The sequence below is a fragment of the Rhinoderma darwinii genome, chromosome 1, assembly GCF_050947455.1.
Source record: "Rhinoderma darwinii isolate aRhiDar2 chromosome 1, aRhiDar2.hap1, whole genome shotgun sequence".
In the NCBI taxonomy this organism is placed as follows: Eukaryota; Metazoa; Chordata; class Amphibia; order Anura; family Rhinodermatidae; genus Rhinoderma; species Rhinoderma darwinii.
The window spans coordinates 178,636,209-178,653,921 of NC_134687.1; the positions used below are offsets into that span (position 1 = coordinate 178,636,209).

The 17,713-nt window shown below is 38.5% G+C and overlaps 1 protein-coding gene across 1 annotated transcript in view; it reads right to left on the reverse strand.

Annotated features, from left to right (window-relative positions):
* The window catches only part of BANK1 (B cell scaffold protein with ankyrin repeats 1), a 363,422-nt gene that overhangs the window by 105,025 nt on the left and 240,684 nt on the right, over positions 1-17,713 (reverse strand). Inside the window, exons 7-9 of the mRNA XM_075849764.1 lie at positions 16,144-16,234; positions 14,059-14,289; positions 2,414-2,650 (exon numbers count right to left, since the gene is read on the reverse strand). Coding sequence (XP_075705879.1) covers positions 2,414-2,650; positions 14,059-14,289; positions 16,144-16,234 — 559 coding nt within the window. The remainder of the gene's footprint in view (positions 1-2,413; positions 2,651-14,058; positions 14,290-16,143; positions 16,235-17,713) is intronic.

Below are 17,713 nucleotides of genomic sequence, written 5' to 3' on the forward strand. Positions count from 1 at the left end.
AGCAGGGCCAGGAAAAAAAACAAGAAGAATCACAAGCCAGGAGGAACAGGAAAGGCAGGTATAAATAGACAGAGGGCTGGAGCTAGCTCCGTCTGGCCAGGCTGTGATAGGCTCTCCCACTCCTAAGCCTACCATCCTGAGTGGTGGAAGATGGAGTCAGTCTCACAGACATAGAAGCAGGTGCAGACTGATTACCTATGGGCGTGGATACAGAAGCTGTGCCTGGCAGATCCTTAACAATCAGGGTATATGTTAGCTGGGCGGAGTGTATCAGGGTATATGTAAACTGTGCGGAGTACATCAGGGTATATGTAAGCTATGTGGAGTACATCAGGGTATATGTAAGCTATGTGGAGTACATCAGGGTATATGTAAGCTGGGTCGGAGTGCAATAGGATGATGTAATAATGGGGAAAATGAATAATAAAATGATCCATGGATAGTGACGTACGCTTTGAACCAATCCTTTATGCACAGGCCGGATTATTGGGTGCAGGAGTCGCACTTCTAAAGGGTGTCCGTGGTATTGTACAAAACATCCACACTCCAGTATTGCCTAATCTTTGACTTCTTCACTAGCCCCATATGTAGCACAGACCCCAAAATTTCATCGTTTCCGCTGCATTTACAGGGTCTACCAGTGGGGGCTGCAAATGATGACGTGGGGTTTTAGGTGAAGAACTGCTGCACATATAAATTAGTCTGGGCCGTCGTTTTGCATTATTGCGTTCCAAGAGTCATAACTTTTTATTTTTCCGTTGACGAGCTATGTGAGTGCTTGATTTTCATGGGACGAGCTGTAGTTTTTATTAGTATCATTTTGGGGTACATGCGATAATTTGATCAGTTTTTATTCAATTTTTTCTGAGGTGAGGAGACAAAAAAACAGAAATTCTTTCACTATTTTTTTTATAATTTTTTACCGGCGTTCTCTGTGCAGTATAAACAACATGTTTACTTTATTCTGCGGTTTGATACGATTATGGCAATACCAAATTTATATAGTTTTTATATGTTTTACTACTTTTACAAAATAAAAACACTTTTTTCTAAATAAAATGTTTTAGTGTCACCATGTCCTGAGAGCCATAACTTTTTTATTTTTTTGTCGACGGAGCTTTGTGAGGGCTTGTTTTTTGCGTGACACACTGTAGTTTTTATTGGTACCATGTTTGGCTACGCGTGACTTTTTGATCACTTTTTATTCCATTTTTTTTTAAACAACGTGACCAAAAAAGGAAATTCTGCCATTGTTTTTTATGGTATTTTTTTTACGGTGTTCACCGTGCGGGATAAATAATATGATATTATTTTAGGTCAGGCCAATACGAACGCAGCGATACATATTATGTCTAGTTTTTGTCTTTTTTTTTCATTTTTTTTCTAATTATAAAGGGCTTGATCAGGGAAACAAGACGATTATTGTTTTTATTACGTAAAACTTTTATTTATTTATTTATCTAAAACTTTTTTTTTTACTTTTTTTCACTTTTTATTTTACACATACTAGGGGACTGGAAGATCTGATCTTCTGATCCCCTGTACAATACACTGCACTACTTCTGTATGTACTTGTGTAATGCAGTGTATTGTAATTTGTCACTTTACAACTGACAGTTGAGCCTATTACGTCCTGCCTTGGGCAGGACCTAATAGGCTCCCGTACCTGGCAACCAGGAAGCCGTTGCTAGGCTTCCTGGTTGCCATTGCAACCATCAGAACCCCGCGATTTTTCGCGGGGGGGGCAATGGGGTGCAGAGGGAGCCTCCTCCCTCTGTATCAATCACTTAATTTCCGCTGTCGCTATTGACAGCGGCATTTAAGGGGTTAAACTACAGCGATCGGAGAGGACAGTGATCGCTGTAGTTGCAATGAGATGTCGGCTGTATATTACAGCCGACATCGGATGAAGATGGAGCGAGCACAGCTCCTGTGCCCGCTTCATCCTCAGGGCGTTACTATACGCCCATTTTCGGGAAGGGGTTAATAAAAATAGTGTTTTTTTTTTTTACACCGCTTTCTCTGATCTCCTCACGGATCTCACAGAAATGAGGAGATCAGAGAAAGTGACAGGAGCTTTCTCCTGCAGACGACGTCACAGACGGCTGTGATTGGTCAGTCTTCAGAGACTGACCAATCACAGCAATCGCCGGAATTGGGGACTGCTAATTGGTCCCCAGGCCGGTAGCAGAGACGGTTAGCTGTCAATGACAGCTGCCGCCGCTGTTATATCACTATGTGATTTCACATAGTGACAGTTTATTCCTTCTCCGCAATAGTACGGCGAAGGTACGCTGCAATAAGCGGCCAGCGACGTACTATTGCGGCGAAGGTACGCAAGGGGTTAACAAACAAAAAAAGAGGTATACAAAAATTACCATCTTTTTACACTATGTGAGTAAGCAGACATTACCTTGGGAGTAGCCTTGCTGCACTAATAGATCCTGTTCTGGATGCAGAGTTGCAGTCAAACATTCATTGTCTTCTTTACTTGGCAGGTCTTCAGTAGTGGAATGAACAGGCAAAGGAACATACATATTTTCATGAAGGCATTTAGAAGTCTGAACACATTCTATATTCTGCCAGTCTGTATTGTCTTCGGAGCTAAATTCAAACCATTCTTCCTCTTCATCTGACTTGTATGTCTCATCTAAAGATTAGAATAAATACTTTGTAAAGTGTTATTTAAAAATTACTTAAAGAAGCAATATTAAAATTAAGAAATACAGTATATTATAGAAAATATCATGCTCATAAACCCTGTGATTCCTGATGGGACAAGATAAGGCTTTGCTCAGATCTGCGCTAGGGCTCCATCTTACATTCCATCTGAGCTTTCTGTCGGAACGGAGCCCTGACAGACACAAACGGAAAACATAGTTTGATTTCAATGGTGATGGATCCGGTGACAATGGTTTCTGTTTGTCTCCGTTGTGCAAGAGTTCCGTCGTTTTGACGGAATCAATACCGTAGTCGACTGCACTATTCATTACGTCAAAACGACATAACCCTTGCACAACGGAAACCATTGGCACCAGATCCGTCACCATTAAAATCAAGGGTGATGGAAACGGAACCTATGGTTTCCGTTTGTGTCTGTCAGGGCTCCATTCCGACGGAAAGCTCTGACGGAAAGTCGGAACAAAGCCCTAGCTCTGATGTGAACAAAGCCTAACTAGTTACCAAATATAATGTTTACACACAATGACATCATGTTCATTTTTCACAAAAAGTACAATTCTCCTACTTGTAAAAAGGCCACGGTATTCTAATGTAAAACATGACAACAGTACACCTATCCATACAAGAGTGTATACTGGAGATTAGCTTTGTTCTACATTTAATATATTGCACTGGGTCTCCTTTTACTCCCAGTTATGTAGACTGGATCTTGCATGCAAACTCATGTGACTGATGTCCCATTCCTCTGCACACCCCCTACATTTACTAACTAATAATAGGCATCAGTGAAGTCTTTGGAGGCAGTTAACACTCTCGCTTTTCTTTATGTCAGATGGCACTGGTATGTAGGCAAATTGTTTCACTTTTTATTATACAAAAAAAATATTTTTTTCTTTTTTCTTTCTCTTTGAAGGGTAATTTATTGTTGATATTATGTAATTAATAGATTTTGACCAGTGAATTGATGTGTTAATGATAGTCTTAACACTATAGTGGGCAGCGCCCTTCTGTTTTGTAGTTTTGAATGTGATTAATGCCCTGATTTGAAATAATGTTAAATGATGTGGGGTCACTGTGAAGTGGTTAGTGGGCTTATTCAGTTTGATCAAAATGTTTACTAAGAACCTCATGTTCATATAATTTTTAGTTTGCTTAGTAGTAATAGATCATTGTATAACAAAGTGGCTGTGCGGTCCAGCCCCCCCCCTCCCCCACGTCCCTTGTTAATTGATGTTAGTTTTACCTCTCACTTTCATATCTTGAAAATGAATACAAATATTCAATGCAAAAAAAATAAAAATATTTACCCTTTGCTGTAGGAAACATCTTAATATGTAAGGATCTTTTTTATAATTGACTTTTCTGAGTACACTATAATTCTTGCGCTTCTTCTAATCTTCTGAAATGTAACATACTAAAGACTCAGTATGACATGGAAGAGCAATTTTATAAGGATGCAATAAATCCACTCAAAGATAATTGCAAACTGATTTTCCATGTCCACCTTTAACCAATATCAAATTTCTAAACCATACCAAATTTCAAATTAAGTTCACATAGAAGCTGGATTTAGTGGTAGGAACCGCATTATTGTCTTGAAGACATTATAAGAGGTTGACACTAGTCCCATAGAAATAATGAAGGAAAGGGCATATATGAGTCATACACCAAAATAAAAAGTCAATGCACTCAAGTTATCATTGATTGAATTTTCAGCATAAAACGGATACAACTACCTACTGCAGCTCACGGGTCATAAGAACTAATGCAATAACAATAGATAGTAGAATTGTAATTTTTCTTATTTTGACATGACTAGAAATGGAATGTACAGTACATCCAAAGTGAAAGGCAAAATCAGCTATTTTTCCGTCAGTATACTTAAAGGGTAACTAAAAGTTCAACAAACTTCTGACATGTCAAAGTGACATGTCAGAAGTTTTGATTGGTGGGGGTCCGAGCACTGAGACCCCCACCAATCGCTAAAACGAAGTGGCAAAAGCTGATGTAGCAGTGTACAGGCTCATAGACTCTCTATTAAAGTGGCTCTGTCACCAGATTATAAGTGCCCTATCTCCTACATAATCTGATCGGCACTGTGATGTAGATAACAACAGTTTTTTATTTAAAAAAAAAGATAATTTTTGAGCAAGTTATGAAAATTTTTAGATTTATGCTAATTAGTTTCTTAATGCCCAACTGGGCGTTTTTTTACTTTTGACCAAGTGGAGAAGTGTATGACGCTGACCAATCAGCGTCTTACACTTCTCTCCATTCATGTCCATCTGTATTCACAGCACAGTGTGATCTCACGAGATCACGCTGCGCTGTGAGTAAGTTCCACAGAAACTTTACCGAAGTGTCGGGAGTGTGAATAGACATCGCATGCTGGCTGGAGGCAATGTCTATTCACTCTCAAGACACCAGTAAAGTTAATGTGGGTGTATGTTACAGCACAGCGTGATCTCGCGAGATCACGCTGTGCAGTGAATACAGATGGACATGAATGGAGAGAAGTGCATGAAGCTGATTGGTCAGCATCATACACTTCTCTTTACAATGACCACTTGGTCAAAAGTTAAAAAATGCCCAGTTGGGCATTAAGAAACTAATTAGCATAAATCTTTTTAGCGATGGGTGGGGGTCTCAGTGCTCGGACCCCCACCAATCAAAACTTCTGACATGTCACTATAACATGTCAGAAGTTTACTGAATATTTAGTTACCCTTTAACAAGAACGCTGCTTCTCCTCATCAAGGAATAATTGCGCAGAAATGTAACAAAGTATTAAAAGTTTCCATCTAAAATGAAATGTATCTAACTTGTTTCAGGTAAGGTCAAATAGTCTTGGTTTCCTTAAAAGGTTATTCCCATCTCAGACATCTATAGCACCACAAGATATGCCATAAATGTCCAATAGATGCAGCTACCTCCTCTGGGATCTGCACCTATCTCTAGAACGGGGGTCCCTGACCCCAGCTTCTGTGGCTGGGCTCTGGCCACTGACTAATAAGTTGGCCACGTATTCAGGAAACAGCCAAGTGCACTACGATGTTTCTGTTGCTCCCGAGTTCCAGAAACAACGTGTTGCTACTCTGTTTCCGTAACTTCTATTCACTATAATGGAAGTTCCGGAAACAGCGTAGCAAAATGCACCCAGCTGTTTTTGGAAAACCTGGCCACCTCAAAACTTAGTAGCCGGTGCCCAACGACTGCGGCAGAAGGTAGGACAAGGGATCAGGGGTCCCCTTTCCAGAGATAGGTGCGGGTCCCAGAAGTAGGACCGGCATCTATCAGACATTTATGCCACACCCTGTAAGCATACCATAAAATGTCAGAGATTGGAATAGCCATTTAAGCATCTTGGTGCACATGGGTCCATGTAGTTTGACTTCATGTGAATTTAGTCATATATCATACGTCGCAGAACTGTGAAATGTGAATGCTTTGTAACCTTGGGAGTTTTTGAGCAATTTTTATTGGCTGATTAGACTTCTAATCAGTAAAATCATGAATTACTGTAATTAAAACATTAAAAAAAAGTCTACTATTTTCATGCAGTCCCACAAAGCTGATGTTTCCTTTAATTTGAAATGAATTTATCAATGTACCTATTGATTACTGTCTAGGCGGTTTAGCCTATACATCTTCTTTGCAAATTTGTTTGTAGGAACAGGTTCTCTTTGATTAAAATAGGGGCAATGCATTCATGAAAAGAGATATACGCAGACCTAAAGCCATATATGTGGGTCTGAAGATTGCGACTGTTTGACAATGTGCAAAAATATAACAATCAACAGAAATGCCACTTGTTGAATCTGAATTCTGTTAAGCAAAAGGACAGTCAGGAAATATAGCACAACTAATTTATTTTCTGCTCTTTTAGGTATATATATATTACAGTGGTTACCGGAGTAATATAAGGAGAAGTCAGTTTATGCTCAATGGGGTTGGCCACTTTCTAATGAAAGGGGAGGCAGTCAAGCATTAAAAACGCCAAAAAACTCTCTTTTTTATGAACACCGTTCTGAGCGGTGAGGTGAAATATTGCATTTTATTTATTTTTTTTATAGCAAAGATTTGTGCCTTTTTTTTCTTCATGATTCGCTTTATCTCTCAATTTCATTTTTGATGGTTAAAATAGGCATGGATTAAATTGAGCATGCAATCAAGTTGAATTTATAAAATGCGCCTTTGGAAAAAGTTGCAAATAAATTGCGCAATTGTACTACAGTAAATAAGTGGAGTACATGTCTATCTAATACATTTCTACCCTGATCTTTTATTTAATTACAAATTTGCTTTCCTGTTTCACATACATACTTCAATCTTCTGTATTAAATAAGTGTTTTTGAGGCATGTTCAAAGGCGCAAAACTCAAAAATATGCGGGGCACTATACAAAAAAAAACAAACGCAGCCCACACCTCAAACTCCTTCTGCAAGCAGCTCAGACATCACAGCACCCCTAAATTGGATCTTTGCACTTTTCTTACCATGGCTGTGGACTTTACTGCCCTTCATCATGGTGTGCAATAACCCGCCAACAGGCAGTATGATGTGATTGTTCATGCTCACATCAGTGATTATTTGATGCACAGCTCTAGACTGCTCGTGAACTAACTATGTCCCATGCAATGGTGCCGCCAGAGCCTCAACAAAGCTAAATCTTTAAATAACTGACTTTGTTCATATTCAACTGGCTCGGAGTGGAAAGTCGCACATTCGAAAAGTTTATTCTAGGCGCAAAAAGAACTGATTTACATGAAAAACAAACAAACATAGCGGGTGCAAATGTATGAATGTCCATGCGCAATTTCATAAACTAGACTCTCAGAGCATACACTCTTTCAAAAGTGACTTTTTTTTACTCAGATGATAAATCCCCCTTATTGACTTTCTGTTAGGCCTCATGCACACGACCATAGTCATGTGCACGGCCGTGATTTTCGGGTCGGCCGGCAGCGGACTGTCAGCCGCGAGCCGCCCGCAAATCGCGGGACATGCACATGCTTATTTTCAATGAGCCCAGACTACAGAAGACGGCCGTAATAAGACAGATCCGTTCTTTCTGCGGTGCGGGCTCCCTGGCCATGCACGCCCGTAAAAACTACGGTTGTGTGCATCGCTCCATAGAAATGAATGGGGCCGCAATTCTCCCGTGGATTTTCGGGGGAATTGCGGCCGCAAAAGCACGTTCATGTGCATGGGGCCTTAAACGGCGAGTCAGTGGAGGTCTGATGTCTACTTGCTACTTCTGATTAACATTGCACCATAATTTAAGTCATGTAAAAAATGTATATTGTTTTACTAGAAATTCAAATATTAAAAAATAAATAAAAAATAAGATTTACCCTTAATCTGCTAAAGGCGATCCTCTAACATCACATGTTTTCTTGTTGCCTGCTATATTTCTGTATTGTTTATTCAATAAAAATAAGAATGTTTTGTATTGTCATTACAATGGTGGACAAAAAGGTGTTCTGTACATTTTAACTTTGTGATCATATGACCACAAATATTTATGGCACAATGTTTTTTACAATGTGTTTTTACAAATTTGGTTCCTAAGCTAAAAAACTGAGGGGCAGTAGCTGTGTTTGTGTACATACACGCTAGTCCATACAGCCTACAATCTATGGATAGGAAGTAAATTGTCTAAATGTATATAAACATAGCACTGTCCTGCAGTCAAGAAATCTCAATCTCAGACCGCATTGGAATATACACCGATCAGTCATAACATTAAAAGGGTATTCCCAAATTAGACATTTATGGGATATCCACAGGATATGCCATAAATGTCTGATAGATGTGTGTCCCAGCCAATGTTCCCTCTAAGTCTTGGCAGCTCCTGAGCGGGGCAGTTAGGGAGCAGGGCAAATCTACATCAATGGTGGGCGATCTGATGACCAAAAGTAATATCCCCAGTAAACGCTAATATAGCGTACTAAATAAGAGAATACTTATATTAAATTTGTTTTAATTACTTTTTTAAATATTATAATATTACAAGTACAGCAGTAAGATAGACAGTTATAAACACCAATTATAGGCATCAATGAAAGAATCCCAAGAATTACACCACTGTCCCTATATATAGCGCCACACAGACTCCTGTAGATAGTGCCGCACACACCCCCTGTAGATAGTGTCACACCCGCTCCCTGTAGATAGCGCCACAGAGACCCCCTGCAGATAGCGTCATACTGGTACACAGCCCACCCTACCCCTTGTATATAGTGCTACACAGAAATTCCCCCCCTGTATTGAATATACTGCCACACCGCAACTCCCCCTCCCTTTAGCAATCTCCCCCTGTATATTACCACACATCAACCTCCTCTGTATATTACCACACAGCAATTCCCCCCTGTATATTATCACACAGCCCCGTCAAAAAACAAAAGATTGTACTTACCTTGCCCCGCTCCCACGACGGACAGAGCACTACACTGCCTCTCGGGCGGAACGCATGCGCACACCTAACGTGGCCTGCAGCCTATAGTATTCATTTGTATCTGCGTCCTAAGGATGCACATACAAGTGAATGTGGCTGTCGCTAGCACCGGAGCCCCCTCCGATGCCAGCGACGCTACTGCATCCGCCCGCCATCCATGACAGTGCGTGGGCCTTAAACTTTAGTGAGCGGGACTGTGGAAGGTGCACGGTCCCGCAGCCTTGCACCTTATAGGGAACACTAGTCCCAGCTATGGGACTCGTACCTATTTTGCATATGCTGTTGTATGGAAGTTACGGAAATAGCGCTGCTCGGCTGTTTTTGTAACTTACATACAACAGAATGGAAAGCACCGCACACCTGTTCGGCTCACTGTCCACTAGCACCCAACTGGAATCTGCACTTAGAGGCTTCCGCGCCAGGCAATACGGGAGGTTGGGTGACCTCATTCTTGATACAGGTGCGGGTCTTAGAGTTGAGACCTGTATCTATCAGACATTTATGGCATATCCTGTGGATATGCCATAAATGTCTAAGTTGGGAATACCCTTTTAAAACAACCCACCTAATATTGTGTAGATCTCACTGCCCAAAATATTCTTACCTGTCGAGGCATGTATTCCACAAAATCTTTGAAGGTATCCTGTGGTATCTGGCAATAAGATGTTAGAAGCAGATCTTTAAAAGTGTACCTAAACTTTTAGATGACTTTTCAGAATAAGCTGTCCAAATTATCTACATGGGGAATAACACAATTTTTTGCCTTTGCATGACTTGTATTTTGCATTTTTTTTTAGCAGCTTTCCCCTCTGCAGGCTCCATCAATATTCTCAGTTTTCTCTGAGCTAGCCGGTGGAACCTAACTATTATCATGTCTCCCATACACTGCAAACGGAGAAATAGAGAATCCTGCTCCCCTATCTCTATCTATCACGTATATTGAAGTTGCAACAACATGGAGAACATTAAACAGCAGCAATGAGCAGTGTAGTTGTGAATTCCACACTGGGGTGAGATATAACTCTAACTATAAGCAGCTGCAGCATCTGTATCTTTCTGCCTCTCTCACACGCTGTCCCCCTCCCCCTTCCCCCTCCATAGACTTCTAAGGGCAGCTGCAAGCCTGAGCCTTCAGTGAGCTTAGAGTCTGTCTTGTCTAAGACAAGACGGAGAAAGCAGTAAATTCAGAGTAAGTGAACAGTTAAGAGGGATGGTTGGAGGGAAAGGAGACTGCTAAGTAGAGAAAGAAGCATTTTCTCTAACAAGATATATTATGAAGTTTCTTATATTAGCTTTTTCTATTGATTTATGCAAAGTTTGTTCAAAGTGCAACGCCTATTTAAGGCCTGTAAATTGTGGGGCGCGGCGTCAATGGATTTTTAATTGTTTTTCTCACAGGTGTCAAAGTTGCTCAGATCCTTACCGCTTTTCTATTTTTCCTACCTCCAACACATCAACTTTATGAACTGACTGTTGACATGCTGCCAAATATACCACCTTGACAGGTAATGAAATTATCAATGTTATTCACTTGTCAGTAGTTTTATTTATATGTTTTTAATGACTGATTGGTGTATTGTACATTACAGTGAAAAAATGTCCATGCTCAAAATCAGATTATGGCCAAGAGTAATAAAGAGCTACTAATTCAAACTGAACTTTAATATAGCACTTCCACCTATTCTATACTTCTTTAATAACACCAAATTATGTATCAAAGGTTAAGGAAAAAAACATCATTAATGATTGTGTGCTTCTTTGCTACAAATGCTATATATCTCCAATGTAACTAAAATAAGGAATGAAGCAACTTTGTAAACAGTTTTAATTCAAAATATTCTGCCATTTTGGATCTACTTCTCCTATTCAAACATATCTTTTCTCTATGGTTATGAACAAACAAACCCTGTGTGTAGTCAGATACTGCAATCATATCTTACTCTACAGTACTTCCTCCGACCCATCTTTTGTAACCTACAGTCATATAAAAGGTAGCAGAGAGAAGAAGAATTACTTTAGCATTAGGGACTATTGAGAGAAGCAATGTTCAGACTATACATAGGAATTGATTGTAGTCTGCAACCATGAGGACACATAGTTCTGCATAAGAACAATTTACTTAAAACGGCAGGGTATTTTAAATCAAGAAAATTTGCAAAGTTGCTTCATTTAATTTTTTATTTTAGATACATTCGACTTATAAAAACTAGTTGAAAAATTGTACATATCCATTAAATGGTAAATAATGGTCCTCTCCTATCCATTCTTAGCTTCTCATAAAACATTACACAGACATATTTTTTGGAAAAAAGATGAAAATAAAAGCAATCTAAAGAGTAGCATTATTAGAGAAGCTACTTATTTTATTTAAATAGAACATAAAGGATTTTTTTTATTACTTGTTTTTGCCTGGCCTAATCATCAAACCCGTAATTGGGCTTTGTAACAAAGCTCTTAATGCCAATATTACAGAGGTGTTACTGACATTGCTATGGCCATATAAATGATCTATATGCTTGACCTGTAGGAAAATTATCGAAAATACTTGAGTGGGTGTGAAATTAGAAAGAATGATTGCCATCCGAATGTCAAGAATTGCCTGAAATGAGTTGTAAGGCCAGGGCTGTGATGAACCATATTGATCCCATATTATCTTTCTAGAGACAACATTCAAACAAATTGGATTTCCAACCGAGTTAATTAAGTTTTAAGCTTTTGTCAGGAAAGTCAAATCAAATAAGTTAACGGTGGGAACCAATAAATCTTCCTCGTTTTAAAATAACATCAGATTAAACAATGTTAACTAAAGATGCATAGATTGTATTCATTGATAAAAGGGCCTTCTAACTTTGGGATAAGGCTTAGGGTATGTGCATACACAAAATAAAAAACGGCTGAAAATACACAGCTGTTTTCAAGGGAAAACAGCTCCTAAATTTCAGACGTTTTTTAAGCTACTTGCGATTTTCGCTGCGTTTTTTACTGCCATTTTTGGAGCTGTTTTTCTAGAGTGTCAATGAAAAACAGCTTCAAAACCACCGCGTAAAAAAATGGACCGTCGGAACAGAACGCCGTTTTCCCATTAAAATCAATGGGCAGATGTTTGGAGGCAATCTGCTTTTCCGATTTCTCGGCCGTTTTTGGGCCATTTACAGCCCGAAAAATGGCAGAAAATAACCCAATGCTAATAGTAAATGATCTGGTGTAAATTTTTATATTTTAAACTAATTGTTGCCAATACTGCTGTAACATTAGCGTGCTCAGCTTAGATGAGACAAAAAAGTTGGATATATCCAAACTATATTATTTAATATAATAAATATTTTAGATAAGACTCTCTTAAATCATTTTAAGTGGGGATCATTGCCTTCCTGTAAACAGTTAGAGACTCTGTTACATATCTTGGTAGAAGAATTTTGCTTATAGTTTAGTTTAATTACCCCATATGTAGGTTAAAAAAAATAATAATACACAATTTCCTCAAATGTTGCCATTCGGAGCCCAGATAAATAGTACATACAGCATCCAGATAAAACAAACAGTGCTAAGTAGGTGTCATATAATTTTTATATTTATTTGGGCACTGCCTGGACACATTATGACAATATTTAGAATGGAGAATGGAGAATATATTCCGCTAACTGGATACTGCATGGCACTGACTGGACATGCTGTGGCAATATACATCTGCGGTACACTGCACAGCACTCTTGAAACTATATCACAGTTTTTTGTGAAATTGTATGGCACTATTACTTTAGCACTGTATGGTGGCATTTTTGAGTACTATATGGCGGCATTATTTTTGCTCTGTATGGCAATACTAGTTGAGCAATATGCAACTGTATTATATGAGGATTGCATGGCAGTAATATGTAGTCTAGTACTACATGACAGTATTTTTAAAGCACTGTATTATGGCATTATTTTGAGCAACGTATAGTGTTATTCTCTATACTATAGTACATGAGGACTGTACAGCAGGATTTGTAATACAAATATTACTTAACTAATTTTTTTAATTTGGAGGGTGGGGTGCAATCAAGCCCACGTACATCAGCCACAAAACTCCAATGTATGGTAGTGTGTTAAGTTTTGTCTTTTATGCCTTAAAGGCTATATACACCTTTGTAAGCAATTGTTTTTATTTAATCAATGTTTTTGGGATTTTAAGCACTTTTTGAATGGACTTTTATTATTTTTTTTACTTTTTACTTTTATGTATCCTGTATACATAGAAGCTGTATCGTTCTCTCTTAGCCGAATCCATCAGTTCAGCTGAACTGGGGGTACTGCGTGGGGGGGTACTGCGTGTCTCTGACACACAGGATTCAGCTAATATTGCTCACATCTAAGTTACGAACTGAATGGACGGCTCAGCTGAAAGCGAATGATACAGCTTTTAAGTGTACAAGATACATAGAAGCTATATCATAAAAAGTGAAATTTTAAAGTTGCTTAAAAATACAAAAGACATTGATATAATAAAAAAAATTGCTTACAAAGGTGTACATAGCCTTTAAATAGCATAAGGGTAGGTCTCAAAAGGGTGTCATCATGTCTTTTATAAAGAATGGCCAATGGTATAAAGTATAGAGGTCCATAACACTTATGCTAGTAAATTGAGTCTTCCAGTTATTACAAATAATGATGTCAAACTAACATAAATACAACAACACTTCAAACATAATGTAATTTATGCGACATGACTAGATTTTTTTGACTGCAATCATATTTTACAACCCATCACATCAAGTAAATTACCTTTTCAGCTCTTTCTATTTAGCAATTTTTAATTATGTTCCCATCTATAATGAGATTTTATGATCCACTGCAAAGAGTTGCTAAAACCTATGCAACACATAGCGGTCCCACATTTATAACTTGCTATTCATTTATGTGACATTTGTTTTTTACCTTGCAAACAAGTATCATCAATTTTTGTGGGACTGTCAGCAGGGATTATACGACAATAATCATCACTCATGTCCAGCATACTGTCTGAAACATTATACTCAAAAAGCTCCTCAACGTATTCCTTGTTTTCTTCTACAGCGTATTCATGCGAATCCTCCTCAGTTTCATTAACTAGGTCCACTTTAGTTACATCTTCATTACCTTCTGAATCTCTTGAAGATTGTTGATGGGCTGTTTTTAAGATTTTAACATAAAGATAAACATTTTATAATAATGTAAACAAGACATTTACACATGTACATTTAATTTAATTGTGCCTTAGGGTCGGTTTAAATCAGGGTTTGGTTTCCGTTGATTGGTTCCGTCAGACCTTTCTGCCTATTGATTTCAATGATAATGCTTCCGTTGCTAATGGTTTCCGTTTGTCTCCGTTCTGTAAGGTTTCCGTTTTTTGACGGACCAATAGCACAGTCAACTAGTTGACCAGTGTAGACACAAACCATCAGAAGCCGTTTGCACGACATTGGGCAACGAGCCAGACGTCCAGCTACAAGTGTTCCATTGACCACACACCACCACTCTCATAGGCTGAAATGGAGGTCTATACTCTTCAGCGATGAGTCCCGCTTTTGTCTCGGACGCAATTATAGCCGGAGACTGGTCTGGAGATCATGTGGGCAACGCCATAAAGAGGCCTTCACAAGGGAACGTCACACCGGTCCTATTCCCGGGACTATGGTGTGGGGTGGCATAATGTATGGGAGCCATACCCCTCTAGTCTTCATTAAAGGGAAAACAGAGAGCTCAGCGTTTCAGTGATTTGGTCTTGGAACAAGTGGTACGGCCATTTCTCCAAAGTGTCTCAGGAGACATTTTTCAAAGGACAATGCCAGGCTACATGTTGCTCGTGCTATTGTGAGCAGCCTGCATGGCCTAAATATACTACCATGGCCCGCAGAGTCTCCGTACTTGTCTCCCATCGAGCACATCTGGGATGTCATTGGTTGGTAATTGCAAAGGGAGCTGCCAGCAGCCAATCTTGATTATTTGCATGCCTAAGTGCATTCAACGTGGCATAAAATTCCTCAGACAACCATCAATAACTTCATTGATAGCATGCCAAGGTGTGTAAGTGCGTGTATTTCTGCTTGGCGCTCATACTCGATACTGAATAAATCAGGATGTTTAGAATATTTTGTTTCCATTTTTTTCTCATTTGCATATCATTAACATGTCTATCGATCTTATGATTTTTCACAATTGCAAAACTTTTCCTTCTTGGTGTTCCAATTTCAATGTTGAGGTGTGTAACTGAATACTTGTCCTGCCCCGAATCCTTGGACAAGTGTTCATGCGTCTGATCCTCGATCACAGGACAAGTGAGTGAGAGCATCCCTGACTCTAGATCTCTGGATAAGTGAGCGAACAACTGGCCCTAGATGTTTGGACAAGTGGGCGTATGCCTTGTCTTTTAAATACTATGTATAACTATATAAGAGTGCAATAGAAATATCTGATTATTTTAGATATTTTATATCCACAAATATGAACAAAGCAATGCGGAACATTTTACATAATTCTACATCATATTTTACAACAATACTAGTATTTGATCATGTTAAAATTGGAGATTACAGAAAAAAGAGAATTTTGTGTTCAAATAAAATGGAGTGCTTTGACAAATCAAACGTAATACAATATGTTATACTATATTAATATTAAATCTCAGAATCCCAAAGGAAATTTAGCTTCTAAAGCTGATAAAAAGAATAAACTATATTAGCTTTCAATATAAATCTCAATATATAAGTATCAAAAGAGACATTTTCACATTAAAAACGGACAATTCAAACACTTTATACACAAAGTAAATTACAGTTATTTAGGAAGCCTAAAAGCTTTTCCTTTTTTGTCATCCTTTAGTGTTTTGACATGTACTAAGTGAAAAGTATGGGAAGATATAAATAAACTGTAAATTCTGCCAACATTTCAATGCTACAATGAGCAGGCCCCTAAATAATAATAAAAAAATATTTTAGAACAATCTAGCACACAGACAGAAAAAGTGAAATTGATGTGATTTACCAGCACACTCGACCATGTCCACATAAACATCTTCTTGTTCAAACTCCACCGGTTCCCCAGGAATGTCAGTCTGATTACCTTTCTGTTTTTCCTAGAAAATTGTAAGAAAGTTTTTTGTCAGCAGCAGAAAAATATTGGACATAACAACATTTGATAAGAAAATGCAAGTACAAGTTCATTGCTTTTTTTTCTATTATTACTTAAGTGTATGCGGATGTAATGTAGAAATGTGTGTGTGTGTATGTATATATATATATATATATATATATATATATATATATATACTGTATATATATATATATATATATATATATATATATATATATATATATATATATATATATATATATATATAAAACACATTCTGCCCAAGTGTGTTTTTAATTAGATTAAGTCTGATTCCCATTTACCCTGAGTTTATTCTGTTTAGGCCCAGGAGAGTGGTATCTTTTTAGGTTAGGGACCCACTTAGGTTAGGGTCGTCTTGTTTGTCATGGTAGGTTGGCTCACACAGTTTGATCAAAATGTGCACTAATAACCTCACATCTGTAAATAAACGTAACAGTAATGCAAAATAATTTAGATGCAGTGCATCTAGTAATTTTAGCATTCGCAGAGTGCTGTTGCAATGTTTTTATATACAGTGCCCACCAAAAGTTCCAGAAGACCCTCATAATTTTTGAACGGCTCGAGGTAGAGGGTTGAAATTTGGTGGGATTTAATGGGGTTATAAAATCTACCAGTTAATGCACAAAAAAAAAACACCCCCACCCCCTTGGGAGTGGTGTGGTGGGCGGGGGCAGCAAAATCTTAAATGGCATGGGGGTTTGACTGGGTGCTCATTTGAAAGCTCTTTTCAATACAAAAATGATGCTGCAAAAGATTTTGAGATCGGATTTTTTTTCGCTGAGATATTTAACGTTAATGTTATCATCTTCATTATCCGCTACCGCCGGTATTAGCATTACCCAAAATGTACCACGCGGAGGTCGCACGGTCAGATTTACATCTCATCGGGGTGCTAGATTAATGTGTGTCCCCTTGCCTCTTACTTTTGTGTGTGTATGTGTGTGCGCGCGCGTGCGTGTGTGTGTACACAGACCGAGATAAGGACCGAGGGGTTCGTCATTCCCCCCGGTATTTAACGACTCCAAACCCTCTCTGCGCTGTGTGTGTGTGTGTGTGTGTGTGCGTGTGTTGTCCGGCCAACCAAAGCAAGACCAAGGACATGTATTATGTGTATTAGTACAAACATAACAATTACTGTATTAAATCAAATGTTCGAACTGATGTCCTTCAAGAACTTGACAGTGTCCTAAGCGAACGTAAAACGTGTCGATAACGTTATTTATAACATCTGGTGTGATTGAATTCGAAATGTTCCCTATTCTTTCCCACAGCTCGTCTAAGTTTGCAATCCTAGTCTCATAGAATTTACTTTTTAAATACCCCCAGTAAAAAAAGTCTAATGAGGTCATATCTGGTGATCTCGGTGGCCATTCTATCGGGCCTCTTCTACCAATCGATTGATCAGGAAAATTATCGTTCAGAAGATTTTGAGCTCGCAGAG